Genomic DNA, 22,817 nt, shown 5'->3' on the forward strand with positions numbered 1-22,817 from the left:
TGACCTCTAATTGACCAGAATACACAAGAATAACTACCTTCTAGTTGACTCAGAAAGGCACAGCAGTTAGACCTTAAAGCAAACATAGTTACATATGGCACAAATAATACATTGGGCCCAAGTTTCCACATGATTTGCGCCTGATTTTTAGGAGCAACTGGTGGAGAACGGACTATCTTAGAAATTGCAATTCTCCACATTTTTTTTTCTGCAGTTCTAGTCAGGTAGAACAGTTCTACTTTGGAACAGAATTTTTTCTTCAAAAGGGGGCGTGTCCGGCCACTGACGCCGGATTTGAAAGTTTCCACAGTGAAAACGTACTTCAAACTAAAGTAGAATGGAGCAAGTGAAGATTTTTGTAGAACTGAAAAAACCTGTTCTACACATTAAAAAATCAGGCGCAGGTTACAAATTAGGTGTCCAGAACGAGGTGGGGGCGGGGGGAGGGAAGTCATTAAATTCTATAATAAATCCTTATTTATACTTATACAAATAAATCCAACCTGAATAAACATTTATAAGAAAAGAAAAGATTAAATAAACCATCTTCCTACCTGTGTGAAAGTGCTTCAGGCAGGCCTTTCGAGACCGAAGGCTGAACGGGCCGGCCCCGTCCCCAGCACCAGATTTACAGATAGGTGGCGTCGGGTCGGAGGGAGGGAGGGAGGGATAGATCAGGTCGGATGCAGTCGGGGAGCGAGAGAGAGGGGGAGAGAGAGAGATCAGGTCGGATCCAGTCCGGGAGCGGGAACAGGAGCTCGGGGTGGGGGGGGGGGGGGGGAGAGCGGGAACAGGAGCGCGGGTCAGGTCCAGGCGGGGAGCGGGAACAGGAGCTCGGGTCGGGTCCAGTCGAGGGGGGAGCGGGTGTCGGGTCTGGTCCGGAGGCAGTGGCGGGGGGGGGAGAGCGGGTGTCGGGTCTGGTCGGGGGGGGGGGAGCAGGAGCTGGCCGTGGGAGGAGCCTTATTCATGCAGCCCCAGTGAGGCCATTCGGCCAGGGCTAGGGGCTGCGTGCTTCGGGCCCCTCCCACACAGTTCGGCGCCTGGAGCTACTGCACTTGCGTGCCCACTGTAGCGCGCATGTGCAGAGGTCCCGGCACTGTTTTCAGTCATGGACCTGGCTACGCCCCCCTACAGCTCGTGCTGCGCTGCGCAGAGGGCCTGCAGGGAGGTGGAGAATACGGAGGATTTTTTTAGGCGCACTTTGTGGCGCGAAAAACGGGGGTCCAGGTCGGGACTGCGCCGTTCTAGGCGCGTGTGGAAACTTGAGCCCATTGTGCTTCACATGGTGTAATACTCTTGTCCTAATGAAACAGCATATCCAACTTAGAATGAGGTGTGCTACAGGAGATCTGCGAGTATTTGTAAAATCTAAGTGAGGAATTATACCATGATAGTTTACTTCAACATCAAAACATTTTTGATGGGTTCTAGCACTCTTGGAAAAAAGGAACTTGATCATTTTAATTTATCTGATGTGCATCTGAGGAACTTTTAGCAGTTCTGTAGCCAGCAATAAAATGATGTCCTTGTTGTGCTATAGCCATGTTATTCCACGTCTCTGCTGAAGAAACTTTTAATATAATGGTTAAAAAGCTCCCATTAATTCCTGAGTTTCTGTAAGTTAATAAGTAGCAATTTATTTACTCGCCTACCCAACGAGTGGTCCAATATGTTGTTGAAAGCTTGTATTTCCACCCTGTAGTCAAATTTAATTCTAATAACGGTTTGAGTAAGTTGATAGTTAGGGATATTCTAATGTAATGGTGGAAGATATACAAAAATAATGGCTATCTTCCCAATTTCTTTCAAGTTTCCACTCTGCTATTGTATCTGCTCGGTGCTTAAGCCAGAGAGGGTGAATGGTCTAGTCCATGAACGTTTCTGTAGCCACCATGTGTATAACAATTTTAATCTTTCAAGCACCACGGTGGGTTTACTAATCTGGGTGCTGGATTACTCTGGCAATTCACCTCAAAGTGTATTTGCTAAGCACCCCTCTTCCTGGATTGATGTATAAACCTGCATTAAACATGCGACTGGGTGGCTCTTCCAAATCTTGATTTTTGATTGGCTGGATTTCAGTCAATGAAAGTTTGCTTTTTCAAAATTTGTTTTGATCTCCAAAAGGGATCAAGAGTGAGACAAAGTAAAGTCAAATTCAAAGGATAGGCAAGATAGAATATATTACATTAGATGAAAAAATAGCATAACATTGAAAGTGGAAGAAACAAGCAAAAATAGAAGTAGAAAAAACAGTGGGGGTGATACAATTATTAAAACTGTATTATGTTAATTTTATTGGGTTGAGGCTTATCTTGCAGTCATAAAAGAATTCCTGATTGTTACTGTCATAAGTATTTTCAGCACCCAAGTATCTGCTGAAAACAGAATTGATTGGCTCGGGTGCAGATAAATTTCTGTTACAAAAGCAAAATACTGCGGATGCTGGAAAACTGAAATAAAAACAGAAAATGCAAGAAACACTCAAAAGGTCAGGCAGCATCTGTGGAGAGAGAAACAGATTTAACGTTTCAGGTCGAAGTCCCTTCTGTTGTCTGCCTGTTGGTCAGGATACCAGTTTGGGAATGTCACATTCTTGCAGCTATAGGAAGATCCCAGGAGGTGAACATTGCTTGTGGAAGGCATGTTGGGAATATTTAAGAAAAAAAAATGGGTGCACTACAGCAGCTACACCACAGCACTGACCTGCTAACTAAGAGACTCAAGAATGAGTGAAATCTTGACCACCGTATGTAGCCTGGTTACACTTCGAACTTCAATAATTTGAGTTGTTTAATTAAAGGAGAGGAAATGTGTCCTGAGGGTGAAAACTTTCAAACTTTGAAATTGTTAAAAATGCATCAGCTAATTTATATAAATGAGTTGATTGAAAGATTTGGAATAATTTCATTATTCCAAAATGTTGGATTATGTGATCTGTCCCAGATAACCATTTATGAATAACAAACTGTATCATTGATACACTACGTAATGTTTGCAGTTAGGTAGTTGTAAGCCATTGTACAGCTCAAGTCCAAGGAAGTAATAAAATCTCTGTTGACATAAATTGAACCAAATCACAGAGTGCCACACATATATGCCACACATATATGCAACAGATATGTATTAGATATAGATAGAGAGCGATAGGAGAGCTCTTTATATCTTGCAAATGCTAAGTTGCTTTTCATCAAAAATTTGTGGTAGAGATGCACTTGAAAATTGACTTTGCTAGCTCATTAAATGTGAAAAATGCTGAATTCTTTTTCCATATATATAAGAACCAACAGATATGCATTAGAAGTGGACAACTGAAAAATATGCCAAAACTTGGTTTGGTGAGTTTAAAGCTTGGGAGTTGTCCTTGAAATATCTGTCTGATAAAATTTTCTATCAATATTTGGGCAGTAATTGGTGTCTTTATTAATTTCTTATCAAATAACTTGTCTTGCCTAGTAGAACTTAATTTCAGCGCATGTCAGTTAATGGGGACTTGATTAATGATAGCATTTCTGCAAAGCTGGCAACATATCCAGCATTCAGATGTGGTTGCTTAACAGAAAATATTGGATTAAGGAAGTAATGTTTCTTCCTCAGGATTGTTCTCATTAAGACGTTCTTTGATTATATGCAACCAATTGGCAATTCTCCTGTAGCATTACCTTAAATGGATGTCATTTCTTTGTTGGGCAACCTGTTTTGAATAAGGCTTATCGTAATGTAAAACCTGATGTATATTTTTATCAAGTATTTAGTATTAACTAAAAATTTTAAATAAATACTGCCAATCTGATTAGTGTGATGTTTTTGAATTGACCATTGCCCAAAATTTGACGGGTGAAATGCTCAGAAGGAAGTATTTCCAATTGGTGAACTGACGAACAGAAGAAATTCTGTCATTTGCAATACTCTTTGCATTGACATTGGGTTTGCTTGATTTATAATCAGGATTTCTTGCATCATGATATTTTTTGTAGGGTGGTGGCCAGTTTTACTACACTGTTTTTCTTTTACCCCTTTTCAGCTTTTTCAATCAAAACAAATTAAGTATATTAAAAAATTGTTCATTACAGGTGTATTAATTAAAGGGCTGTGATAAATGACAGTACAATCTACCAGCAGCATGCTGACATGAGCAATGATTTTGCATGTTAAAGTTTAAATATGAGATGTGCAGCCAGAGGTGAATTGTCTGTCAGTGAGCTTGATTTAAATACGAAGCGTGTGTTTAGTTTTGTCAGCTACCAACATTTTTGTTTGAGACCTGAAATTGGTGCAGAAACAATGATGATCTATTTCAAACTAACATAATAAATTTAAGATTTTAAGAGCTTAACTCTGAACCTAGAAGGTCGTTGTCATGACACTAATTGAAACATTTCCCTAATGAATCAGTTGTTACACGATGTGCAACTGTAAAAACTGTATAAATCAGCCAGTGGCAGATCTTGATTACACTGGAGGAAGGGAGAAACTAAGGAATTCAAGTCTTGTAAAGTTTTACTTTTGGTGCAAGTATTTCTAACACTTAGTGGAGCTGATTTTCTGTGCAGTTTGCATATTTTTGGTGACGGGAGTTTTATGGCTTTATTGATGTGAGTATACCATGATGTGGGGTATTGTATGTATTAAGCTATAAATGTATGCAACCCACAAGCCCAAGCTATCCAATCTGCAAAGCCATGTTTATGCCCTGAATTTCTGCACGATCAATCAACTGAATTTTTTTCGGTGAAGTTGCGAACCTTTTGCTAAAGCAATTCTTAATAAATCTGGCAGCAGTAGTGACTGCACTGAAACACTTTTTTCAGAACAGTCTAGCTTAACCTTGCATTGATCGGTAGTCACACTTATAACCAAAATGCTTCAGGTTCAGTTGTAAGAATTAGCTAACCCCAAACTGCTCAGCGTTTGAAGGGAATCAGCACGATGAGTTCACATGTTGCCCAGATCACAATTTCTTCCCATCTTCCTACAATCCTGCAGATTTTTGCTCAAATATTTCTTCATATTGTATGAGTGAAGGTGCTCCCCTGTAACTCCTCCATTCTCTTTTTTTTTTAAGTGTTTGATTCCTGTTGGGTTGTGGTTTTGCAGAACAGGCAAAACTCCAGGAACTCTCCTACATGAGCAGGGACAGTATCGGCAGCCTTTTTTGTGGTGGTGCGCATCCCCCCTCAGCCCAAAAACGAATTGCATATTGGAAGTTAGGCATGCTATTTTTTTAAATTATCCAATTTTGGTGTCTGCCTTGGTTCAGTGTTAGTGGTAGCATTCATCTAGTAGAGATTGGCTAACTGAGCACACCCTGGGAATCAAACCTGGATCTTCCAATCCATGTGTCTCGGTGCTTCACCAGGTAGTGTTTTTACCCAATAGGTCACTGGGGGTGCTGGACACAATCTTGGTTTTCTCTCTTTTCACCCCCGCCCCGCCCCGCCCCCCCCCCCCCCCCCGGAGTGTTATGAAGATTGTCACTAGCATATACAATACTGTATGGCAGTATAGGTTCTCTTATATATGCATCAGTTTGTTGTAATACTGTACCACCCATAGTAATCATCATGGTCAGTAAAAACACAAACACAATGCAAAATCAGCAATTTTTATTGACATTAATGTCCTATCAGTGGAAAACTGATTCTCTGCAAAGCTTCAGTCCTTATGATCATCTTGATTTATTTGTGTCCTGTGGCCCTTGTCCTAGGTGTGTGATTAGGCCTCCTTCAAAACAAGCCCATTTAACTTTATAGTTGTTAAGATTATTGATAGTTCACATGAACATATATAGTTCGAACATTTTTGGTGCTTAATAATTAGAAAATTCTTGGTGATAATTTCCCTTTTAATTTTAGTACCTCTCATTCTTGTCTAAGAAAAGCAACATGGAGTTTGTTGAAGAATACTTGTTGAGATATTGATATGGGTCTAATATTCCTGTAAGCCTTCAATGAAACTAGTGTAGGTTTAGTTGACATTAACACCCGTGTTTGCCATTTGTCCTTTTTCATTTTCAGTTTATAATTTTCATCTTTTTATCAGGTTGATGAGAGACAAAAATTTTGTTTATAGTGCATACTTGGAATAATTTTCAGATTTTTTTTCATTACTTGCTTTTTTTATGCCTAAATTCAGTTTGGATAATACAGTTTTTGTTTTTATTTGTGTAGTATTCGTACTTCATTACCCCCGATACGAGTGGACTGCCTACAATACCCGAAAGTGTAAGTACTGTGAATAATTGTACATGGCTTTCATTTCAGGTTGCACATTTCATAGGAGAGTATTTTCGTTATTTTACTGAACAGCACTTAAAAAAATAATTGTAAATCATCCTTCGACCTCTAACATTTGTGCTGAGTATATTTGATTCACATGACGGCCAAATCTTTACCTGTATATTTTAAGGGTTTAATGTCTGAAATATAACAAACCAGAAATGGTGAGAAAAATATTTTCATGTGCTTCTGAATAAAAAGGAATCGGTCTTTATGAATGTTAAATCAAAATATAATTCACAATGGTACCTGTTACAAAAGGGTTAGCCAGTATTTTTATTGGATACAGTTTAAAAATGACCTGATAACTTTGTTTACCATGTAGACATATTTTGTATTAGATTTAATCTAATTGAATCTCTAGCTGTGAGAGGCCAGTGAAGTATGAAAAACCAGAAGAATATGGAGTTTAGCCTCATTAGGAGTTCAGCTTTGAGGTGCAGTTGAACATGAGTTTTTATCGACACGTAATACATGTGTGAAGCAAATGAGCAGATTTTGACTTTTGCAAGATTTTGGTTGCAGTGCAAGTTCCTGGTCAGTATACACCATCCTGGAAAGTGATGTATGTGACGAGTTCAGTTTAGCTGAAATGTTGAGGGACAAGTAACCTACTAAAACTCACTGTCTATCTTAACCATGAAGTGCAAGAGAGCTGCTGATAGCTTTGGAACTCTACTCCCTCAGCAGTCACTGCCATTGGGGCGAAAAGAGGAACGAGGATTTTGGTGGTTTTCACAAAATTATGGACAATTCCCCCAAATCCAATTTTCTCAAATTACCCTAAAATATAATAGCTAACCATCTTCATCTAGGAACGTACATTCATCTAAATTTCCAATGTTTTTCTGTTCGTGATTTGTACAAAGAACGAGGTTGAACAAACAACTCGTATTGATTCATAAATACCATTTTGGAGCTATTTGTTTTCAAGCAAAAGATAAACGTGAAATAAATACAATTGTGTATTTTTTAAATATAGAATATTAAATCTAAACAACCTTGCCCATTAAAAAAAACAGAATTCCAAATCTTATAACGCAAGCAACAAAATGTTCAACTGAAGCAGAATTTTATTTTGTATAATTTGCTTATTATGAATATTCCATTTTCACGTTGCAGAGAAATATGACAGAATATTTTGTTGCTGTGGATGTCAACAACATGTTGCAACTTTATGCCAGTATGCTGCACGAACGACGCATTATTATTACCTCCAGTAAACTTAGCACTGTGAGTACTTGTGTCACCTAATGGGAAGGGGATTTTTTTAATCTTGCAGCTTTTTGTCTCAAAGGAAACTACACACAAAAGATTTATCCCATTCCATTCCTGATATACAACGTCAAAGCACTGTATGAGAGATGGCTTTGACTTGGCTTTTGTATGCACAAAAGTCCAAGCTCAACAAGGTCTTCTCGGCTATATTCAGATAAATTAATTATTGCTGGTTATCAGAAGAGGAGAGGTTTTTGACTCTTCAGAGCTCATTTAACTGTCTTGTAACGAATGTAGAAGATTCTTGAGGGCCTTGTATTCTTTATTACTCACTTGGGGCTTACAATGCCAAGGCTACTTCAGAGAAAACAAAAGACCATGATAAAATTGGTTACCTCAAGCTGTAATAAGTAAATTCATTCCTGCTTCTGAAACAGCAGCTAGGGAAAATGTAATAGTACTGTTTTAGAGTAAGGCTGCTCGTGCTTTGTGGTTGAAGAGGGGCTTTTTCTGTCATGTTTTCAAGGCTTTGCACTCAGATAGTGGAACCAAGTATCCTGAATGCCTATTTATAGTGCTTAGGTAATTCAAAGCCAGCTATTGCTTGTCAACCAAAATGAACAGACCTATTGTGCACAATAAAGGGGCTTAGCTCTCGTTATCGGCATGGACACAAAGGGCCGAAATGGCTTCCTTCCATGCTGTAAATTTTTGTGAAATTTCTACGATGACCTATACTAAATTAAAAGTAAGTTTTTATGTGTGCGCTATAAGACAAAGTGAAATTGTCTGTAGAGATGAATGAAGTTCCAGACTGGCCGAGAGATCTGTAAGATTATTAATGCCCCAATAACATTCTACATTAGGTGAGGAAGCAGCATTTAGTAAATAGACTTAACATCAACCGAATCTCCAAAACTTTGTTTTGAGGATTGGAACTGACTCACTTCAATACTAATGGGCTACTTTGTTTATTTACATGGATTTTGTTTTATACCAAAAGGGCGTTGAATCGTCCCCACCTTCTCGGGCTTATTTGCAATCTTTCAGTTCTTAACATATATTCATGGCTAGTTAAAATGCTCCAACACTCCTGTCGGTGACTAATAATATGTGTCCCAGTGTCTGAGTTCCTATAGTTAGTGATCTCCATCCCTATCTTCTGCGACTGCCCATAAAGTTGGGTATTCCCAGAATCCCTCTACCAAGTGGGATGTGTTGAAGCATTTAAAGTGCACAACAGTCTTTGTCAACTTTCCTTCCTGATCGTAGTAATTCTTGCCATTGAAATTAAGATAATCCCCTCCTTTGTTATTTTTCAAAGCGTCCTTTTTCGAAAGATCCCATTTCTCACCATTAGATGCAAGATGAAATATGTTAAAACAAATATTGCACCTGGATGAATCCTTAGTAATAGTTTGTTAACAAGTGTTCTCTCTTGACTCTGTTTCGCCTAAGCCTCCCTTTTGTTCTCGAGCATATCTGGTCATGTGTGTTTATCGTAAGTTGAGAATTGTTTTCAGACTGGTCTGTAGCTTCAGTTTTGGTATAATTTACTGTTTTGTTGGATCTCAGCCTTGAACTGCCTGTAATATTGCTTTGCTGCTCCCGAGTTGGGTTTTTGCTCTTGCGATCTGTTAGTTCTTAGATTTTCTGATCATTCTCATCAAACCAGTCCTGGTGTTTTCTGGTTGAGTGACCAAGTGTCTCTTACAGGCACTGTTGTAGAGGCCTGGAGGGCAGATCAGGTGCTGTGGGCATTCTGCGTCTCAGGGTCATCAAGCAACGCTAGGTTAGCTGTGAGGCACTGGCTGTATAGGGCTCTCTTAGCAGGGTCTTTAAGTGCCCCGGCATTGACTTTTTTGCGGCACTGCTTCTGCTGTCCCCTCCGCTTTGGGGCTATGTTGATGCCGATGATGGATCGGATTAGACAGTGGTCCGTCCAGCAGTCATCAGCTCCCGTCATGGCGCGGGTGATGGCACCTCCTTGCGATCCCTGGCTCGGACGATGACATAGTCGAGCAGGTGCCAATGGGTTTGGAGCGAGGGTGTTGCCACGATGCCTTGTATTTGTCCCTCTGGCGGAACAAGGTGTTGGTGATGAGAAGTTCATGTTCTACAATTTTTGTCAGGAGTTGGGTACGGTTGGAGTTGACTTTCCCTACCACCTCTCTGCCAATCACGCCTCCCCAGAGGTCTGTGTCTTTGATGACCCTGGCATTAAAGTCACCTCGGAGGATCAATTTGTCATCCACGTTTGTTATCAACAAAAGCAGACATTGATGACGAGATTCAACATCGCCTCCAGTGAGTCAGCGCAGTCTTCGGCCGCCTGAGGAAAAGAGTGTTTGAAGACCAGGCCCTCAAATCTACCATCAAGCTCATGGTCTACAGGACTGCAGTAATACCCACCCTCCTGTATGGCTCGGAGACATGGACCATGTACAGTAGACACCTCAAGTCGCTGGAGAAATACCACCAACGATACCTCCGCAAGATTCTACAAATCCCCTGGAAGGACAGACGCACCAACATCAGTATCCTCGTCCAGGCTAACATCCCCAGCATTGAAGCACTGACCACACTTGATCAACTCCGCTGGGCAGGCCACATTGTCTGCATGCCGGACACGAGACTCCCAAAGCAAGCGCTGTACTCTGAACTCTTTCATGGCAAACGAGCCAAAGGTGGGCAGCGGAGATGTTACAAGGACACCCTCAAAGCCTCCTTGATAAAGTGCAACATCCCCATCGACACCTGAGAGTCCCTGGCCAATGACCGCCCTAAATGGAGGAAGTGCATCCAGGAAGGGCATTGAGCGCTTCGAGTCTCATCGCCGAGTGCATGCAGAAAACAAGCGCAGGCAGCGGAAAGGACATACGGCGAACCTGTCCCACCCTCAACGACTGTCTGTCCCACCTGTGGCAAGGGGCTGTGGTTCTCGTATTGGACTGTTCAGCCACCTAAGGACTCATTGTAAGAGTGGAAGCAAGACTTCCTCGATTCCGAGGGACTGCCTGTGATGATGAATTTACTGTCTGCAGTAATCAAATCTCCATTTGTAAGTTGAGCGTGAGTATCTCTTGTTTTTGTCCTCTTGCTGGCTGGTGAAATTCAGTAAGGGCTAGACTTTCACTTCACCTCGCCCATATATCACCCAAAACGGCCTTTCATTGCCCATTTTGACAAAAAAGTGGAAATTCAGGCTGGATCATCACCAAAAAATGATCCCCCTGACTTTCGGCTCATATCACCAAGCTAATTGCTGAGGTAATCGCCTGCACGTCGCCCAGCCCAACTTTCGGTACATCGCCAGGCTGATCGCTTGCCGAGAACATCGCTGGAGAATAGTTGCTTTTTTCTGGCCTTCCTCACAAAATTCGGCACTACGGATGCCATTTTGAACGTCTGAGGAAGGGAGAAGACTGCTAAAAGGGGCTTTTAACATCCTTTTACTGATAGATCCAATCACAATCACATTTATACTTATATTTATATTTAAATGTACAACAGTTGCATTCATGTTTTAACTTAACTTGTGCTATTAAAAGACAATGCACAAAAATTGTAAGATTCAACAACATTTTATTAACAATTTCAATTTTAAACGCCCCCAGCTCCCTCCAACAGCAACAGTAGTAAGACGAACAAGAAAAACATGAACAACAATAACATCTCCTCCCTACCTACAGTCACGTTTCCCTTCAGATCCTGGACCGCCCGTTTTGGTCCCCCAGTACCAAGAAGACGTGGGCGTGCAGTGGGCAACGGCGACACTTCCTGCCATGGTGGGGTAATGATGGCACGATCGGCTGTTGGGGGGGCGGGGGGGTGTTGGAGGGGAAGACAAAGCATGGGCAGGGGCATTGTCTTCCAAGTCAAAAGGAAATGCTTCCTCCTGACTCGCTTGTGTGCTGGGGGTTGTGTTTCGATCGATCACGGCACCTTGGGGTGCAGCGCCGTGCTCAGCCAGCAACACATCTCCTCCGCTTGGGCAGCAGACACCCGGGAAAATTCCCATGCGAACCGCTGGAGATGCTCGCGATTTATCGCGACTGTCTCCTCGCACAGGGAGATCAAACCCTCTATCGAATCGTCCACTGCAGGCAAGTGCTGAGCTCGCTGACCCGACCTCCGTGGGGTTGGCGTGCGCATTATAACGCACCTTGGCATTGCCAGCTGCACGCCACTTGGTCCCGGTGCCTCTTCAGTCGCAATAGCAATTTCCACGGTGGCCGTCGGTTCATCCCCCTCTGGCTTCCTCCATTTCTTCCTCCTCCTCTGGCTCGGTCGTATCCGTCTCCACTTGCGCCTCTGGTTGACCTTCAAAGCACAATTGAGCCGATAGAGCTTATTAAAACCGAAGGGTACACATTACCGACAAGACTTTACAAATTAATGTATCATGTGGATTTAACTGCCCCAGAAGACCTGCCACGGCTGCATCAATCGCAGATGGACACGGGTTTATGGGGAGCGTACAGAGAAGGGGACAGTGGGACAGATGACCTTCCCCTGTTCTTATTGCTTATGTTCTTATGTTGTCAACCTGAGAGTAGCACAAAGGCCGCATTCATGACATGACATGACATCATCTGTACATTGCATTTTAATTAAATGATGTTGCATTACTTTAAAACTGTTTCACGCATTACTCACGTGACACATGGGAGGGTTCCGCAACACTACAGGTGGTGGCCGAGCGACTGGTGGTCCCCACCAGTGCTGCTGCACGCTCCTCCAGCTCACCTTAAAGTCTGTACGTAAGCAGGATCCCCTCCGGTGCACCTCCGCTGTGCCCTGTTGTTAGATATCTTCTGAAAACGTGAAAAGAACATGGCATAAGCTAATTGACTAGGTAGTTTCATGGAAAGACAACAGCTTCAAATGTTACATGCAAATGAGATGCACAATTGATGCACGGTTATAACAAAGAACAGCGTGTTTTGGATCTACATATTTATATATGCGTATGTATGTAAGAATTTACAAAATTTAATTCAATCCAGGAGATTTACTATTACAGTTTTAATTACAATCTTCATCAATACAATATAAAATCTGTACTTACTCTAACTGACTCCACAAGGCTGTTCCAGCGCTTCCGGCATTGGTCGGGCCCCCTTGCCTCCTGGGACGCCGAGGAGACAACGTCCGCAATCTCGGACCACAGCTTCCTGTACGCCCGGGGTGGAGGTTTGCCCCTAGCACCCCGGGTAAGTTCTGCCCACCTGGAGTGGAGCTCCTCGACGTTGGCCTCATCCGAAAACGGCTTTGCCCTTTACCGACCCCCATCCACGCTCTTAGACGATGATGAAGATGACATCTCGACAATTTATCCAACTCTCCAACAGCAAAAAAAACTCAACAAAACTCCACAAATCTACTCCCTCCAACTCCAACAACTCTCTCCCTTATCTCTCCTCTCTCTCTCCCCAACGGCCTTCTGCGCTTCTGTGATTGACCCCTGACCTCCCGAAATGTGCTGTCAACTGGAAAAAATTTTTTTAAATCGCATGCGCAGAAGGCCGTTGCTAGGGAAGCTTTTGCCTTCCACATCGCTGGCTGTTTGTTGGGCGAGCGTCACATCGCTGACCTTTTGCATCGCCCATTTGACATCGCTGGCCTATTGCAGAGTGGAAAATCGCCATCCAAAAAATGGGCGATGAGCCAGCGATCAGCAAGGCTGAGACACTGAACATCGCCCATTTTGGGGGCGATAGACAGCAAAGTGGAAAGTCTAGCCCAACATGTTTTCTTAATGGTGTTCTGTAGAAGCTAAAAGCAGTTGCTGTGACCATGAAATATAAATGAACGATCTTAGCAATTATGCTGGAAAGATGAGATTTGGAACTGAAGGAAAATTGCAAGCAAAAACAGAAAATGTTGGAAACATTCAGCAGGTCAGACAGTATCTATGGAGAGAGCAGACCAGCTGAAGTTTCTGCTAGATGGAAAGACAAAGGGCTGGATTTTAGGCTTTGCCGTTTTCAGGAGGAAAACGGAGACGGGGCGGGAAATTTACCACCTGATTAACATTTGCACTTTGTGGAGCAACTTTTGTCCTTTGGGCCCTGCATGGACACAGCATAAAAGGAGGCGTTGTACTACTTTTGCGCAGCTTCTTCCGTTTAAAAGCCGGTGAGCGGCTGCGCGAGACCTCCAGTTCGCTGCGCAGCTTAGGGGGCAATGTTGCTTGTAACCCCCACCCCCAACCCTCCAGCCTGTGTTTCCCCCACTCTACCAGATACTATTCTCCACATTAACAACAGTTAATCTTTAAGTTAATCTTTAAAGCTGACTTTGTATGAAATGTTTACGACCTTTCATGCAGCACAAAGTGTGATGTCATGCCGTGGTTATCGTCTAGTTACAGTTGATATCACAGGCTCACATGGCTGATAAGAACCTGAATGCTTCAAGGTCTGTGCTCAACTTTCCCTTGTGGGAGATAGACACGTTGCTTGAATCTATCTTGTCGAATTTTGAAATTTATGGTTTCATAGATTCTGGAATAGAACTTTTTATTTAAAAAAAAATGGTTGGTTTGTGCGAGTTGCGATTAGCAGTGTTGAATTCACAAATTTACAGTCTTTGTTCTATTGCTCAATTTGGACCTTTTTGGCAAGCTGCCATAAACAGGTTTGTGGTTTTAGATTCTTCCCCAATAAACTGAAGTAAATATATCTTTATAATTGTGAAACCAAGAAAATAAATTGTTATAATTTTTGCCACTAGAACTTGAAGGATTAAATTAAATGCATTTTATGGTATTCAGCAATCCCAATTTCAAGTGACTCCAGGTTGAACATTTCTTTTCTTTTTATGTATAATTTGCATTTCTTCTTTCATGCTCTTTATACAATTTTGTTAGTATAGCATGAATTAAATAATGTCCTTTTTCCATTTGTAGAAACATTGTCGCACTCCTGTTGGCCAAATAGTACATACATCAACAATCTCATACATTTAGCGATTAATTCATCTGACGGCTAATTTAATTTAACGGGATCAAGATGGAATAGTGCAGAATAATTGTACATAATTACCCATGGCCAGTTAAACACTCCACGAAAGATATGACCTGTTTGTTCCTATACCAGAGTTATAGGCATCTGTATTTGTGAATATCTTAATTTCTTCTGGTGCAAGACCATCTCACTTGACCCTGTCTATTATTGGCATGAATTTTTACATGGAATGTATAGCACAGAAACTGGCCATTCAGCCTTACCAGTCAATGCCGGTATTTATTTTCCAGGTGGGCCTCCTCCCACCCCTCCTCATCTAACCCTATCAGCATAACCTTGTATTCCTTTCTCTCTGATATGTTTATCTAACTTCTTAAATGCATCTATGCTATTTGCCTCAACTACTCCTTGTGGTCGCGAATTCCACATTCTCACAAAGAACTTTCTCCTGCATGCTCTATTGGATTTATTATTGTATATTTATGGCCCCTAGTTTAGATATCCCCCACAAGTGAAAACCTCTTCTCTACACGTACCCTATCTAACCCCTTCATAATTTTAAAGATCTCTTATCAGGTCAACCCTCAACCTTCTCTTTTCTAGAAAAAGAGCTCGAGCATGTTCAGTCTTTTAAATTTTAAAGAATTCTCTTCCCCGATTCTCCACCGTTATTTTTTGTTAGGTTAGAATTGCTAAAATGTCTTGACACAGTTGAAAGAGTTCACATTATGTCAAATAAGCAATGGATTCACCCTCAGCCCCTGTGCAACTAGGCAGCCTGGAGCAATGTATTATCAGGAAATTCAGAACTTGAATATATTGTTAATGTTATTATATTATGTCTAGCATTTTGAAAGTTTTTAAAGAGAAACTCAAAGTGCCTCAATGTGATGGTTTTGATTGATTTAAGATTAGGTTTAATTTGCACAAGTGTTATGGTAACCCAGTGAAGCATAAACATAGAATTGGTCGCCCTTCTGAAGTAGTTATCTGTGAGGTCCTCAAACAAAACATTATTTTTATAAACTGTTTATTCTCAGAAATTTAGTCTCTTGTGCTGCAGGTCCAGTTTTGCAGTGAGTACATCCCTAATTTTAGGTGTTTACTGAAGAAACAATGCATCGCGTTTGCTAAAATAAAGGTGAGAAATTGCCCTCGTCTGTCAGCAATGGGATCAATTATCAATTCAAATAAAACTAGCACAGCGATTAAAATTATAATTTATCCATGGTCTCATCCCTCCCTATCTATGTAAGTTCGTCCAGGACTACAACCCTCAGCTATCTGGGCTCCTTCAATTCTGGCCTCTTGTGCATCCCCAATTTTCATCACTCCACCATAAATATCTCCTCCTCTACCTCACCCCCTTAAAGCTTATCTCTTTGACCAGCTTTTGGTCATTTGTCCTAATGTCGTCTTATGTGGCTCAATGTCAAATTTTGTTTGATAACACTCCTGTGAAGCTCTTTGTGATGTTTTACTACCTTAAAGTTGCTACGTAAATGTAAGTTATCTATGTTTATTAAAAGTTTTGCATGTAGCACATATTTCTCTCAGAAAAGGATGAGGCGTAGGAGGAGTGGTGCTATGGTCTAGAAGTATTGGGGAGGGGAATCCTTGGGTCGGAGATTGGTGGGAGAGCAGTTCCTGGCTATGGAAGTACTAAGTGGTATTCTGGGAGTCTGGAACTAGAGAGACGGTGGTTTTGGGATGTGAAAACTTAGTTGAGGGTGGGGAGGGGGGGTGGGGAAAGCTACTTGGGGTGGTATTTGCATAGCATGTCTGTGGTTTCTGGGATTTCTAGAGTGTGGAAGTAACGGGACACACCCAAGGGCCTGATAGCACTGGAATGGGAGTCCTGGTGACTTGAGAGCAGAGAGACAGAGTCATCAGTGAGTCCTGTAATGGGGAGCTTAGTTATGTGAGCACTGGGAAAAAGGTTCATGGAACAAGTCGTTTGAGGCATTAAGAAATGGGATCACTGGGCTTGATGCACTGAAAGTACAGACCAAAGGTGGGGTTTAGTAGTGGTCGAGTGCTAGGATCTGGGAGCGCTGGTGGAGGGGATCATTGGGTGTCGTAGGGCTATCGGAAAAGATTGTTAGAATCTGGGAGCAAGGATACGGCAATCCTGGGATTTTGGAAATAAGGACAAATACTCGAGGGATCTGTGTGAATTGAGTTTTTAAAGAGCTGGGATTATTGGGATGTGCAGGGTATGGAATTTGTGGGGGGGGCAGCAGTCAGATCCAACATGGGGGCTGGGGTCTGGCTGTATTTTGCGGTAGGGTTCCATGGATGTACGGAAAAGGAATTGGTTACATTCTGCCTCTTATCTTCAAAAGTGTTGCCTCATTTGGGGGTGGGGGGGGGAGAGAGTCTTGTCTTGTCAGCTATGTTACCGGTACAGACATGATGGGGCAAATGGCTTCCTCCTGTGCAGTAAATTTCTATGATTGTATGTGACCTGACTCTTGGGAAAGGTTGAAGTGGCATTTAGCAATATTTTTCAGAAGGGCGAAATACAGGGAAATGGAGACTACCTTGTCCTCCTGACGTTTTACTTCATTTTCAAACACGTTTTCCAGATCCCAGGGACCAAGGGCAGTTTGTATCCCTGTCGCCTGGCCCCTTTCCTCCCAGGCCTGCGAGACATTTTCAAGATTGAGATGGACAGATTTTTATTAGCTAAGGGTATCAAGGGATACAGAACAAGGATCGGTAAATTAAGTTGAGGTACAGATCCGCAATGATCTAATTGAGCGTTGGAAGGGGAAGCGAGGGGCTGAGTGGCTTTCTCCTGATCACATGTTACTTGCAGTACCACCTGGAAGAACAGCCCTGGGAAATAGAGCCTGGAGGACAGCAGTACCATTAAGCATTTTGAGAACTGAGAGCTAAGTAGACATAAAGGTTAAAATAATAGCCATGCATGACAGAACTATGATGAAAATAGTATTAAACAAAAACCGCCATGCAGGAAATAAAGTATTAACTAGATGAAAAGCGCATTCCGTACATAAAACTTAAATAACTATATTGTAACATTTTAAAATTAAAACTAGATTTAAATTTACAATTTTGTTTTCTTTAATGAACCATAGATTGAGCAAAGTTTTGGATCAAGTTCAAAATTGAGTTCCTAATTAACATTTTAAAAATGTAATATAGGTTCAAGTATGTTGTGCAGGTAGAATACAGACTATTTTTTAAAGATCAATTCTGATCTTTAATTTAAAGGAAAATTGTACTCATCCCATTACCTTTATGATTTGTCTGAAATGTTGTAGCTTTGTGGTGAGGAATCTTGCAGATAAGCTGACAATCTTAACTTTAGAGCCAATTGTGCAGGACGATTCTTTTCATTCTTTCTTAGTTTAAAGCTGCATCCTGCTGGTTGTGTTAGAATCTACATTCTAATGTACTGTGACTGGAACGTGAATTACAATTCTCTGAAATTCCCAGTGCTGGCCATGCAAGTGCCTGCATATTGCTGTAACCCCCATTATCTGAGAGCAGTGATGCTGGAAATCACGAGATATAAATATTATTTTAAAAATCCAGCCTGGTCAGATTTGTTGATCTTGTTTCATGTCATTCCCCAAGACAGTTGAATTGCGTCTTGCATGTCTGCAGTGGAAGTGTACGATCAAAAAATCTTTGATAGGAATCATATATTTCTTTATTTCAAAAAGGTTCAGATCATCACTGAAATTAGTTTCTGCAATGGTAAGATGATAGTTAACTGTGATAAGAGCAGCAATGCTGATTTTGTGTGAGCAGAATTCAATTTATATGGCTCCGTATAAACACGATGTGGCAAGGCGTTTTGAACATCAAGCTGTACTCGTAGATAATCAAGGCCAAGGAATAAATCATGATTTTACAACAGTGCATAAGCTGGCTTATTGGTGTTTTGTGACAATAGGTAAGGAGTATCACAGTTTAAAGCCATGTCATCAGTTTTCAAGTCAGTCAGCCGTGCAGGCTTGTCATATGCCTGTATAATTGTACCACACCAGGCTTTTTTTAACTAGTCAGCTGGGGCCGTGCATTTTGTCTCGGAGACTTTGGCTGGCCTGCAGCTGACAAGAGGCTTCTCATCATCCTGTCAGACGTATGCTAACCAGAGTATATCATTTGCAACCTGCAGTGGCACCCGAGCAGGTTGTTTATACATGGACCTGCTGTCAATATGTGTGTGGTTAGTAAGTCCAGCATTATATATGGGACATCATCTTCGCAGAACAGAAGAGCTGGAAAAACAAACTCAGTTAAAAGCTCTTCACCTTGTAAATCAATCTCTTTTTGCCACTTTCTGTATGGATTCTCGAACCCTCCGCCTTGTTTATAAATAAATCATGACCATTTTCTTGGCCTTGAGGCCTTGTTGAAATAATTGGAGTCAGTTGCACAAGTTTTCTGAGCCATTACTTCATAGCACTGGCTGCTGAAAGGTTCTTTCCTTAGGGACAAGACAGCAGCTTGTTTGCAGTGTCCATGTGGCCTCTAAAACTGGTTGGCTATGTCAGGCTGCTGCAGAGAGTTTCATTGGGTCAGGAACTGATGGCACATTGTGTTCTAATGATTTCGAGTTGGACCTAAGGAGAATTACTGCAACTAAACCACGCACGTTATGTTACTATGCTTAAAAAGAATAGTTTGATTTCAGGCAGCAACAATTACATTACTTTTGTTGAATGTTGTATTGAAGGTGCAAGGCCCTGTAGTTGCATAAATGCTAGTTTTAGTTTTCAATGTCTGTATTCATTTTAATCCTTCAACACATCTGAAACAACGAGTACAATAAATAACATGAAAATTGGCCATTTCATTCTGCTGGACCAACAGAATCATATCTCTAAATGAAGAACATTTTGCAGCATCCCATCTAATCGTAAAAGTGCTGCACTTTATATAAAAAAAGCTATATGTGTGTAAATGACATGAACACAGGTAATGAAAGTAACTTGCTTCAGCAGGGGGAAGACTGGAGTTTGTTTATCTTCTTAGACTGGGAACTGACTCACCCCTGTTGTTGAGATAACACTTCAGAGTCTGGACCTTGTCTGGGTGAAATGTGCCCACGCTGTCTCAGTTGCTTTTCAACCGAGACCACCTCTGGTTCTTCTAATGAGTCGTGTCGGGTGGGTCTTAATTCAACATCAGGTCTTTATTTCTCGAGCACATGCACGGAGAGCCTCTCTCGACTGCTCAAGGTGAAGCACTCCGCAGAATACAGAAATGGTTACCTCCTTCTACCTTTTTTGGTCCCTGTCCATGTGCTCATGAGGGCGGCCCCCAGGGCACGGCTCGCATTCTTTCTCCTTGATTGTATTATAGTTGCGTATCTATCGATGTTCAAAGATTCTTGGCTTGCTTTTAATCCATTTAGTACCTCTAGCTTATTTACCTTGTTTGCCCACCTGACTCCACATTCTTGAACTGTTACTTCAGAAATAGCGACAATGGCAGTTTGTTAATTAGATCAGTATCCTGTCGGCGTTCTGCAACTAGCTCAGTATTTCCCTGACAACTTTCTTGATTTAAATTTCCATCATACTATTTTCCTACAACACCTGTGGAGCTTGTGTTACATGTCTTTCACACTTGAAATATAAATTCAGTTCCTGCGAGCTCAGCAAGTTATCTTGTATTAATTTGGAGCAATAAATACTTAAAGAAATACTTCGCTACAGAAGCAGATTTCATGATTACGCACTTCAATCAAAAATTGAAGCACTGACACTTACTTTCTTATGATTGATTGTAAAACACAAGATCAACACTTCTGTACACTACTGCATAGATAAGCTGGAATGGGTATCGTGCTGTGTTTGTGTATATGTATTTATAGGTGGGTTTGCATTGACTGTAGTGTCAATGCAAAGCAGTTTCACTTTTCACCAATGCCACACTTGTAGTCCAAATGCAGCCTAAATCCATGGAGCAAGGCAGAGAGTCCCTGGAGCAAGTCTTGATCTGGGTGTTCTGAAGTCAGGTTGGGCCCTGACAATTTATGCAGGTTTATTGTTGGCCATTTGCATGGACAATACATGTACAAATCTGCGTTTGGTCGTGTTGGGAAATCACTCGTGATTTTTAAAAAATTATATATTCTTGAAATGTGGGAAATTCTGGCAAGGCCATATTTATTGTTCCTCTCTATTGCCTTGAGAAGGTGGTGACATACTGCTATTTTGAACCTTTGAACTCCTTGTGATGGTGCTCCCACAACGGGGTTAGGTAGAGAATTCCAGGATATTGACCCAGCGACAATGAAGATACTTCCCAAGTCAGGATGGCATGTGATTTGGAGGTGATGGTGTTCTCATGACATTGTAGATTCCGTCTACTTCGGTGATAGAGGTTGAGGGGCAGGGAGGTATGACCTGCGTGAGAACATCAGCAGCAAGTCAGGGCCTTAAAAGGAGCGGTGTGAAGGCCTCGAGGAGTAGCGTGGAGGCATACTACTTCAGGGAGTAGTGTGAGCTGGTGCAAGAAGGCGACGGCAGCGAAGAGTGACGTCATCAAGGTCCAGATTGGTGCTTGGAGCATGGGAAGATACAGCAGGCGTGGCGAGGTTGTGGCGAAGGAGTGGTGAGAGGCTGTAGAGGGACGTGATCGGGGCCCAGGGCAGGCGTGAGTTAGGGGCCCATGGGCCAGCCCACACTGCGATATGTGTGCGCACTAGATGCGTGCAGCAGAGCTGGTCTCCAGTCATCTTGGGTAATCCTTGCCACTGGACCAAGACCTAGCTCTGTCAAGCCCGTGTGGTGGCTGGTGTGCAACGGCCACCACATGTTCATAAAATTCACGCACAGGCATCTTCCACCCTTGAGGGTGTAGTTTGGGTCCTTCATTGAAACACCTGTGAACTCATCCTTTTTTGGCGTGGAAGCAAGTCATCCTTGTTTTGAGGGACTGCCTATGATGATGACAATTAAAATAACCTTGGTGAAATACTGCAGTGCATCCTGTAAATGGTACATGCAGTGTAATTTTGCTGGGGCGGGTTGACCTCAGTGCACTGCTGCCAAGCTTTCTTTATTTCTACCATGCAAAATTGTGGTAAAATTCTAAAATTAAGTTTTTCTATTAATTGTCTGGCTTTCAACAAAGTCATATTATGGAATATGAGGTGTGGTATTCAGTGAACTGATTGCAGAATGAAACTGCATCAAGCCTGAGTCATCTTGGCAGCTGGGAGGAAAGATGTTGAACTATCCACAAGAGAAGAAGAATGGTGAGATGGTACGGGATTGGCTGCCATTTGGACACAACACAAGGAATTAATTGTGTTGGTTTGGGAAGCAGTAATGTGTCCATTATACCAATGTTGTGCCCATGTTGGGACAATTTAAAAAAAAATACAATCATCCTGATTAAGAAACCAATAATTGCTTTTTAAACCATGCAATGTTTTCCTTGAAAGTTAGTCATTATTTATTATATTTTGTCTAAAATTAATCAGCATTGAGTTAAAGCAGTCAGATAATTTTGGTATAAAAACAGAAAATGCTGGAAACACTCAGCAGGTCTGTGGAGAGAGAAACAAAGTTAATGTTTCAGGTAGATGAGTGACAAAAGGTCATCGACCTGAAACGTTGACTCTTTCTGTCTCCACAGATGCTGTTTTTATTTCAGATTTCCAGTATCTACAGTATTTTGCTTTTGAAATAATTTTGGTAAGCAGTTTGAATGGGCTCCTTCCCTGCTGAGAATCTACAGTGGTAATTTTTGTTCACGAGACTTCTGTTGGCAGAAATATAAGAGAAGCTGATGCTAGCAGATGTAAATCACCAGATAACAAAATAGTGGACTATTTTAGCTCATAAGTGGAATTAATGCAGTGCCCACAGGCTCAGTGAAGGAAGTTAAAGACCTCACTAAGTGGCATCAGTTGACAATAGAACAGAAAACTATTGCCATCTGACTGATCTCATGATGAATAAAAGATTTTATTTCAGGGATTCCTTTGAGTCTCCAGCAAGTGGTTGGAACAAAATATTTAAACAAATGTTGACTGCAGCTTTATAGGTTAGTTCTAAAATATTGCCTAAAAAGCTGCAGAACTAAGCTCTAGTGTACAATAAAACTCTTAGCTTTCAGCTTTAGGTTATATATAACGCTGTCTAACCCATGCGGCAGTTTTGTAGCACTGGAACTATAAAAAGGTCAGTATTTGTGTTTTGTAATGTTATGCTAAAATATTAAGTTTAGTTTGTTCAAGAATAGTAATGAAGTGCAATATAAAAGGTTTTAACTGGCACTTGGTCAGTTTCTTTTATCAGCAGCATTATTGAACAGTTATGCACTGAATTAACAACATATCATTTCCTGCTTGGAA

At 41.6% G+C, this 22,817-nt stretch overlaps 1 protein-coding gene across 6 annotated transcripts in view; it reads left to right on the plus strand.

Annotated features, from left to right (window-relative positions):
- Positions 1–22,817, plus strand: part of dennd1b (DENN/MADD domain containing 1B) — a 303,998-nt gene that overhangs the window by 173,884 nt on the left and 107,297 nt on the right. For 5 of the 6 annotated variants that reach the window (XM_070887317.1, XM_070887318.1, XM_070887320.1 and 2 more), the window contains 2 exons: positions 6,171–6,224; positions 7,401–7,511. In XM_070887317.1, the coding sequence (XP_070743418.1) occupies positions 6,171–6,224; positions 7,401–7,511 (165 nt within the window). Of the gene's footprint in view, positions 1–3,281; positions 3,339–6,170; positions 6,225–7,400; positions 7,512–22,817 lie in introns of all 6 variants that reach the window. The other variant, XM_070887322.1, reaches the window with a different exon arrangement.

The sequence above is a fragment of the Pristiophorus japonicus genome, chromosome 8 (genome assembly GCF_044704955.1).
Source record: "Pristiophorus japonicus isolate sPriJap1 chromosome 8, sPriJap1.hap1, whole genome shotgun sequence".
Classification (NCBI taxonomy): Eukaryota; Metazoa; Chordata; class Chondrichthyes; family Pristiophoridae; genus Pristiophorus; species Pristiophorus japonicus.